Raw genomic sequence first — 8,230 nt, forward strand, 5'->3', positions numbered from 1 at the left:
AGTTTGATCATCCGTTTATGTAATTTTTATTTTCATTGCATGATTATGCAAAAGAATAAGGTATCATTTTCTTGTTAATTGTGTGAAATAGCCAGAACAACCGCAGTGATGTGAAGTCGATGTTTATCGAAAGCATGCTGTGAAACATACAAATAGTAGATATCTAAATGTTATGCACAAATTTACTTTAAAAGAACTAGCGTGAAACTGACTTCTTATTTGAAAATTTATCTAAATTATTCCAATTATAAAATTGTCATGTAGCTTTATTCGAATTGTAATACGCATTTAATTTCATCTTCCGATTAAAATGGATCGATCTTTGTAAATTTTAATTGGAGATTATTCAATATTATCAAAATCACCCTCTACCAACTTAATTTTTACATATTTCGTCTGTTTTCCCTTAATTTGATAAAATACTTCTTCCTTGTGACGACTTACTTGCAGCTGCAGCCGAAACTAAATTTTAAGTTGGGACTTAGCCAGAAAAGTCGAAACTAAGGCGACTATGAATAGCTTTAGTTGTGACTTAGAATAGTTTCGACTTAGTTGAGTACTAAATATGACTATGAATATGCGTCATATGTTTATGGAACTACATACGAATACTTGGAATTAAAATGCAAATAAACACAAATTAAAATAAAGAAGTTACTTTGGATAAGTACCTTCAAAGAGACACACCTTTTCATATGTACAAATTTTGATATTTTCATGAATTTTTGTTTTTCAAAAACTGTTTTGCGAGAACATAAAATTTTTCCAACTATTAAATTTTATTTACAATTCAGAAGCCCAGAGTTGGTAGCGAAAAGTTTCCGATATTTCATATATCGAAACAAAATATTGTATCGATATCGTATCGCAACTCGTGATATCGATATAATTTAACCGATATGATGAACAATGATATTGATATATTGAATATCGTATCGGTATCGCGCATCCCTAATAGAAGTTAAACAAACAGCAACATTTATCATCAAACAAATAACAAGCTTTTTTAATAAAAATATAAAAGAATAAAGGGATGCTTGTATATATCTCCTTCTAATGAGTATGTTTTTTGACTTTGAAAATTCCATTGCCCAGAAGAGGATTTAAACACGTTTAATTTGATGAGCTACAGCTTCGCATAAAGTTTGGATTGCTACGATTTACATGCACCTGAGCTAAGATGTTTGAATATGAATTAATAAACGCTATTCGTCAATATCCTTGTCTATATGACAAAAACAGTAAAACAACAGAGAAGTCACAGGAAATTATTAGAAGATGCTGGAAAGACGTGGCTCGTGAAACCGGGGAACCGTGTTAGTATACAAATATATATCCACATGTGTATGGATCTGTGTAAATGTACTAAAAGCCAGTTTTTCAGCGCACGGCCGTAGTTTAAACTCAGTTTAGACACCCGATCTGGCTGGTGTAAACTAAGATCAGGCAATCAAATGTCAGCAGCCAGCTGTTCAATTTAAACTGTTCAGCGGTTCAGTTTAAACTGGCACTGAAAAACTGGCCATAAGTGAATTAATAAATTGCTTTATTTTTCCGTCTATTCAGTGGAAAGATGTCAGAACCGTTGGCGATCTCTTCGTGACAGATTCGTTAAAGAGACTAGACACTTTGAAGAAGGAAAGAGAGCAACTTGTTGGCAGTATATGGCCGAAATGGAATTTTTAAGGGACTTTTTAGAGCCGCGGTGTGGTTTTGTTAAATATTGCTAGGGTTTTAAATTAATATTAATTTTATTTAACTTCTTCCAGAAAACGATATGCGTCTGACCCCGCCAAGAAAACTCGCACTGTATCCAAAGCACAGAAAGAAGAGCCCCAGGAAAATATTTATTCGGACCGTAACGGGTCTGAAGAAGAAGAAGCCTATAGTTCTTCGCATAAAAGATCATATGACGATGATATAGATTATCAGCTTGCAGAAGAAGATACTACCGACGGTCCTATGGGACCAAAAATACCTTTTATAGAAGCATTCTTAGAGTCGCCAATAAATGAGCCCCTAATTAGTCAGTCATATCAGAAAGCGACAAGTTCAAGAATGGCTATCCAGAATGCACAGACAAAATTTGATAAATTGGTTGGAACTTTAAATGAATATATTAAAGGGCGTATCAAGGAAAGAGAGGAAACCAATGACGACGATTTCTTTGGATTACTAAAGAAATATCTTGCTAAAATACCCGAAAATGAGCAAGATAAGTTAAAAGCGGATATTTTAATTATGGTATTTAATAAAGCAAGAGAGAGCTAAATATATGTTCGTTTCAATAGTAAAAAAGCTATGTACATAGTTCGTGACTTGGGGTACTTTATTTCGAAACTATAATTGATGGAATTGACTTATTTACGCAATTAAGTTGCAATTTGGCATTTAACCGTGGCTGTGCATATTTGAAATTTCTATCAATTAAGAGTTTAGAAATAAAAGAGACTGATGCGTTGGCTTGATGCATTTCTGAATGCACCTATGACTTTCGGTGCTAAATTATTTGTCTTTTTTTTTAGAAATGAAAGTGGCTTTGTGTGTTTTAAATATGTATATTGTCGGTCCATACGAAGAATGCACTCGGAAGTGAATTCCACAACCTGCCGATATGTACATGCCTTATATGGTATCCGACGGATGCCATTCGCAAGGATCTAAAACGATTTGCATTGTCCCAACAAGCTAGTGTGAAGGATTACATTCGTGCGAATGCCACCCGTTGGGTACATGCCTATTTCGGTTTTGCCCAAATACACTTGCTACAATTATAACATGTTGTCCCTCCTTATTAGGTGCCAAAAGCGTGAGGAACGCAAAAAACCACTTTTTGTGCCCGGTTTCACCAAATCAGTTCTAAACAATGATTTTATGTGTATTTATGTTATATGACTAATAAAATTAGCAAAGAACCTTTAGTGAAAATTTCCATTATTTTATTTTCAAAATTTGCTATCGGATGTAAACAAACAACAGCTGTTATTTCGAATTGACTTCTTGCACATTTCTGGCCGGAAAAAAATCCAAAATTGGAGGGTATTCGCTCCCTATTACCCATTTTTTTTTAGCGTGAGGAACGATTTCTGGACTGTTTTGTGCAGCCGCGGGCTCGTGTGGAACAAACCTATTATCTACGTAATTTGCTACAAGACTAAACGATTTTTCAAATAGATTAAAACACATAAACACATGGAGTAAATTAGCGTCCTCAGTTAATGAAATATCGGAGTTTTCGTATTTCTGAGAATTACCATTATACGGGAAGCGGGTATAATTTTAGTCCGATTTGAATAATTTTCAACAAATTGCTTTTCCGTACCAAGATTATTAAGGGCACCGAGTTTGGTAGAAATTGACAAATCGGTTACCGAGATACACATTTGTGGTCATAAGTGGGCGGCGCCACGCCCATTATCCAAAAATTTATAATATTCTAATTTTCTCTTAAGTGGTTATTGTAATCACCGATTTTAAGGGAATTACCTCCAGTCGTTACTGATTTCGTGTTTCTGTAAATTGCCGTTATGTGGCAGGTGGGCGTGGTCATTTCCCAATTTCAAAGATTTTCAACAGATTTCTTAGCTAGACCCTACTCAAGGCGCGTACCGAGTTTGGTAAGAATTGGTGAATCGGATACTGAGATACAGTATTTCATCATAAGTGAGCGGGGTCACGCCCATTTTCCAAAAATTTCATAATAATATTTTTTACCACAATTCTACTTCACATATCAATCTTCAACATTTTGCATTTAATATTTACTGAAATATCGTAGTTTTTGCATTTTTTGAAAATACCGTTATATGGGAAGTGGGCGTGGTTACAGTCCGATTTCAACCATTTTCAATACTAACCTACCTTGGATAAAGGGCAACATACGACGGATGGACGGACAGATAGACGTGGCTTAATCGATTTTTTTTTCATTCATTATTTCATGTATACATTTTTCCATATCTATATCGATTCGTTTTGGCTGTTACAAACAACCGTTATGCGAACAAAGTTAATATACCCTTATGCACAAGTGCGCTCGGGTATAAAAATCGCATTTCTATGCGACTTTTGTGTACGTCTTTTTCAATTGATAACTACGGTGTCGTTTATTTTTTTTGCATTTTGAGGACAAAAATTAGACGACTCCAGTAATTTTAAATATTAGTTTAAATAAAGCAGCTGTATATCCACAAACATATCTGAGTCGAGTCATACATAGACTCACGGTGGAGAGAATACAGAAGGTGGCGCCGATCGCAACACCGCTAATCGGCTCTCAACTGGGTGAATTATCTGGAGAGGAAGCGCATTTAACAAAAAGCTGAAGGAAACCTGGCAATAAAATATTAGTTGCTATTCCGTACGAGTCAGAAATAGTCAGGGCTCGAATCGTAACGTTCACGGATCGAAAATTACGTGATACCGTCAGTCGTATATGCGATAAAGAGTACGTTCACGTATGTCATAATCCGAAAAATGTGAAAATGAAATAGTCCGAGAACCGAGTACGGGATCGATTTCCAGAAAAACTGACTGATTCTGACTATTTCGGACTAGTCAGGTCTCGTACCGGATCGCAACTACTGTGAACGCTACTTTTCCAATGTAAGTAATACTTACTAAGTATGAGATCGTAATCGAATTTAAAACAATTACAAAATTATATTAGTTACAATCTTTAATAAATCTTTTTTTTAATTTTTTAAATACTTTAGTCACTATATAAAAAATAACATTGGTATCCTTCCATAAAATTTATTTATTTTAGAAATTATTTATTCGTATTTCTGTTACATCTTTATGATTAAATTATTTATATGTATTTCTGTTACCCCTTCATGATTAAATAACATTAAAAACAAAAATCAGTGGCTAGGGTATGGTGTGTTCAGTAGAGATTTGCATAAATAATACCAGTTCATACGTGAAGGATTTCTACATTTCAACTTAACTGATTTTGTTTTGCGTCGTTATACTAAGAAACAAAAACGGTTTCTTAAACATTTCGTTGTTGTTTATCAAAACATGAGTATCAGGAATTCACTATGAATGCTTGCTTGCGTACTAAGTCTCTGAATGTGCCTGCTTTACTTGCTATCAACTCGTGGTAACGTCCTTGCTCTACAACCCTACCATTTTCTAAGACTGCAATTTTATCTGCATTGCGTATCGTGCTTAACCTATGTGCTATTGTTAGTACTGTGCGTCCTTTAGATACTTGCTCGATAGCATTTTGAACCAATTCTTCAGATACCGAATCCAAGGCACTGGTAGCTTCGTCCAGTATTAATATCGCTGGGTTCTGTATGAAGTAAAGTTGTCATTATTGTTTTTTCTGAATTTTTTTTTGTTTACCTTTATAAGCGCTCTTGCTATGGCTACACGTTGCCTTTGACCTCCACTCAACATCAAACCGCGCTGACCTACCAGCGTATTTAGACCATTTGGTAATTGTGAAGAAAATTCGTCAACATGAGCCTTTCTTATGGCATCTTCAAATGTCGCTTCACTAATTCCGGTGCCAGGGTTAAGTCCATAAAGTATGTTGTCGCGTATTGTGCCGGAGAAGAGTATGGGTTCCTATAGAAATTTTTGAAAATTTTAACTTAAAAAAACCGTGCAATTCGATGTATGACCTGATTTACGGCACCAATATAACTTCGCAACCATGTCGGGTTTAATTCTTTCAAGTCAATATTATCCAGCAACACCCGACCTTGTTGCGGATCATAAAGCCGCAGTAACAGTATGGCGATTGTTGTTTTTCCCGATCCACTGCGACCCACAATCGCAGTTGTCTCCCCAGGCAGAAGTGTTAGGTTAAAGTTGTTTAATATTATGCTGTCTGCACGAGCAGGAAAGCAGAATAGTACATTTTCGAATTTAACTTCGCCGCGAGGATGTTCTTTCGGCATTAGACCTGTGTGTAATGGAATGGCATATTGGCGATCTAGTATTTCCCAGACACGCTGCGCCGCACCTACGGCCTTATTCAATTCCGTATAAAAATTGGAGAGTCCATTAATGGAAATCGCTGAGTATGCAGCATATAGTATGAAAGATGTTAGTGCGCCTATACTTAGAGCATCGTTTATAACCAATATGCCGCCGTAATAGAGCACAGAGATTATTATTACATTGCCAGAGAAGCCAGTCTGCCAAAAAGCATATAATATACACATTTCCATATCGAAATGCACTATATAGAAAAAACTTGAGTAACTCACCAACCCAAAAAATATGGAACGTGCTTGCACTTCTTTATAACCAAGGTTTAATGCATCTCTGAGGAGGAGATCATATGCTCTACTCTCTTCCATTTCTCTGCAAAATGCTTTAACAGTTTTAACATTGCCTAAACGCTCCTCAACAGACTTTGATATTTCGGCAAATTTGTCCAAAAGGCTACGCGTAATGTTGCGAACATAGCGCCCGTAAACGATGGCCATGCCAGCTACGCATGGTACAACTAAAGTGCTGACTAGCGCCAAGCTCGGTGAGGTATATATCTACGATTAAAATTTTATATTTTTAAAAAATCTTCTCGAAAGCAAATTCGTACCATCATAGAGGTGCCAGATGTAATCATAACGGTGGAGCGCAGACCATCCGATAAATTTTGGCTTAACGAGTTGCCTATCATGTAGGTGTCGTTAACTAAGCGATTAAGCAGCTCACCAGTACCCTTCGTGTCAAACCAGCCTGTCTCCTGTAATAGCATGCGGCGATAGACTTTTGAGCGCAAATCCTTTACAATGCGCAGCGCTGACAATTAAAAAGTTATAACGTTGTGTCTATAGAATAACAGGCCGATTCTGAACATAAACTCCCTGGGAATTTTCTCTTTTCCCCTTCCTCTTATCATGGATAAAAACTCCCCGAGGATTTTGAACTTTAAATGACGGAGTTGTTCTGTAAAAAAGTGCCAACCAGCTCTTTCGAAGTTCGAATTTCCTCCTCCCNCTATAGAATAACAGGCCGATTCTGAACATAAACTCCCTGGGAATTTTCTCTCTTTTCCCCTTCCTCTTATCATGGATAAAAACTTTAAATGACGGAGTTGTTCTGTAAAAAAGTGCCAAGCAGCTCTTTCGAAGTTCGAATTTCCTCCTCCCAAATTTTCGGGAAAATGCTACTCACTGAGAGTTATTTATTGGAGGATTTCTTACTCGGGTGAAACAAATTCCCGGAGAACAAACTCCCCGGGAATATTAAGAATTGGGCTGTACTATATATAATATGTGTATACATTATATGTTCTTCGAAAAAGCTGTTAAGACACGTTTTTGACAGCTGAACTCCGCCATTTAATATAAAAAATCCTCAGGGAATTTTTAATTCATTATAGGAGGAAAGGGAAAAGAGAGAAAACTCTGGGAGTTTCCGTTCAGAATCGGCCTGATAATTAAAATAAGTTGGCACANTCTCCGCCATTTAATATAAAAAATCCTCAGGGAATTTTTAATTCATTATAGGAGGAAAGGGAAGAGAGAGAAAACTGGGAGTTTCCGTTCAGAATCGGCCTGATAATTAAAATAAGTTGGCACACTTACAAGCACTATTAAATAAGTAAACTCGCAGATAATTTGTCAAGCCACCAATAACAAAGATCCCAAAAAGTACTAAGGAAAAATCCTTCAATTTCTTCATGGTATCCGCATTCGTTTCTTTCTTATCGAATATTATGTCCAATATCTTGCCTAGCGCAAAAGGTACACTCATTGTAATGGCTGAAGAGATTATTAGACAACCCATAGCACCTGCAATATAAATTATTTGCATACTTTTTTTTTTAAACTTTTTATGCTAATTCTTTTTATGCATAATTAACTACCAGCAAGCACCATTTTTTCTGTCTTCGCCAATCCAATAAGCCGTACCACATCCTTTCTATGAAGCTTTACTTTGGTCGTTTTTTCAGTTTTCGGAGCGGCATTTCTGAAATCACTCCGATATCGCGCTATCCGTATATCTCGATTACCACGGACTGTTGCAAAGTTCGTAAGTAGTTGCCCAAAGGTTTGTTTTGATTTCGAGCGATAAGCGTGAACTGTGGAGAAGCCTCTGTAGCTTGGAACGGTCCTTAGTATGCCAACCAGTGTATGCTGCAAAATACTTCGACTGGTTAACCGCGTAAGCGTGCCTCTAAAACAGGTACAATGTATTAACATTTTGTAACAAAGAACATACAATTTATTAAAATGAAAATCCGCGCGCGGTATACATAACG

The 8,230-nt window shown here is 36.4% G+C and overlaps 3 protein-coding genes across 5 annotated transcripts in view; 1 reads left to right on the plus strand and 2 right to left on the minus strand.

Moving 5' to 3' along the window:
• Positions 1-795: 795 nt before the first annotated feature.
• Positions 796-2,272, plus strand: LOC108368881 (transcription factor Adf-1-like). The gene is made up of 3 exons (XM_017623831.1): positions 796-1,316; positions 1,567-1,705; positions 1,770-2,272. The coding sequence occupies exons 1-3, from the start codon at positions 1,181-1,183 to the stop codon at positions 2,269-2,271; spliced, it is 777 nt and encodes a 258-aa protein (XP_017479320.1). The 5' UTR covers positions 796-1,180; the 3' UTR covers position 2,272.
• Positions 2,273-4,831: 2,559 nt separating this feature from the next.
• LOC108368878 (ATP-binding cassette sub-family B member 10, mitochondrial-like) lies at positions 4,832-8,224 on the minus strand. Of its 3 annotated transcripts, none has more exons than XM_017623824.1 (7): positions 7,835-8,224; positions 7,554-7,760; positions 6,563-6,765; positions 6,228-6,509; positions 5,637-6,155; positions 5,356-5,580; positions 4,832-5,302 (listed from the first exon to the last, which is right to left on the minus strand). In XM_017623824.1, the coding sequence occupies exons 1-7, from the start codon at positions 8,169-8,171 to the stop codon at positions 5,033-5,035; spliced, it is 2,043 nt and encodes a 680-aa protein (XP_017479313.1). In that variant the 5' UTR covers positions 8,172-8,224; the 3' UTR covers positions 4,832-5,032. The 3 variants fall into 3 exon arrangements, with proteins under 3 accessions (XP_017479313.1, XP_017479314.1, XP_017479315.1); XM_017623825.1 differs by having other exon boundaries at positions 7,554-7,783; positions 7,845-7,971; XM_017623826.1 differs by having other exon boundaries at positions 7,845-7,927.
• The window catches only part of LOC108368882 (ATP-dependent permease MDL1, mitochondrial-like), a 14,458-nt gene continuing 13,277 nt past the window's right edge, over positions 7,050-8,230 (minus strand). Inside the window, exon 3 of the mRNA XM_017623832.1 lies at positions 7,050-7,398. The gene's annotated coding sequence lies outside the window, so the exon portion shown is untranslated. The remainder of the gene's footprint in view (positions 7,399-8,230) is intronic.

Source organism: Rhagoletis zephyria, unplaced genomic scaffold, assembly GCF_001687245.7.
Source record: "Rhagoletis zephyria isolate East Lansing unplaced genomic scaffold, Rhagoletis_zephyria_1.1 Rzeph_scaffold_03371, whole genome shotgun sequence".
Lineage (NCBI taxonomy): Eukaryota > Metazoa > Arthropoda > Insecta > Diptera > Tephritidae > Rhagoletis > Rhagoletis zephyria.

What these genes read in the sequence shown, in the direction of transcription:
- LOC108368878 (XM_017623824.1), bottom strand. Translation starts at nt 8,171, where the DNA reads ATGTTAATACATTGTACCTGTTTTAGAGGCACGCTTACGCGGTTAACC. An exon ending in TTACTTATTTAATAGTGCTT is followed by an intron (nt 6,766 to 7,553) that starts GTAAGTGTGCCA and finishes TTTAATTGTCAG; the next exon opens with CGCTGCGCATTGTAAAGGAT. An exon ending in GTTCCATATTTTTTGGGTTG is followed by an intron (nt 6,156 to 6,227) that starts GTGAGTTACTCA and finishes GCTTTTTGGCAG; the next exon opens with ACTGGCTTCTCTGGCAATGT.
- LOC108368881 (XM_017623831.1), top strand. Translation starts at nt 1,181, where the DNA reads ATGTTTGAATATGAATTAATAAACGCTATTCGTCAATATCCTTGTCTA. An exon ending in TCGTGAAACCGGGGAACCGT is followed by an intron (nt 1,317 to 1,566) that starts GTTAGTATACAA and finishes CCGTCTATTCAG; the next exon opens with TGGAAAGATGTCAGAACCGT. An exon ending in AGGGACTTTTTAGAGCCGCG is followed by an intron (nt 1,706 to 1,769) that starts GTGTGGTTTTGT and finishes AACTTCTTCCAG; the next exon opens with AAAACGATATGCGTCTGACC.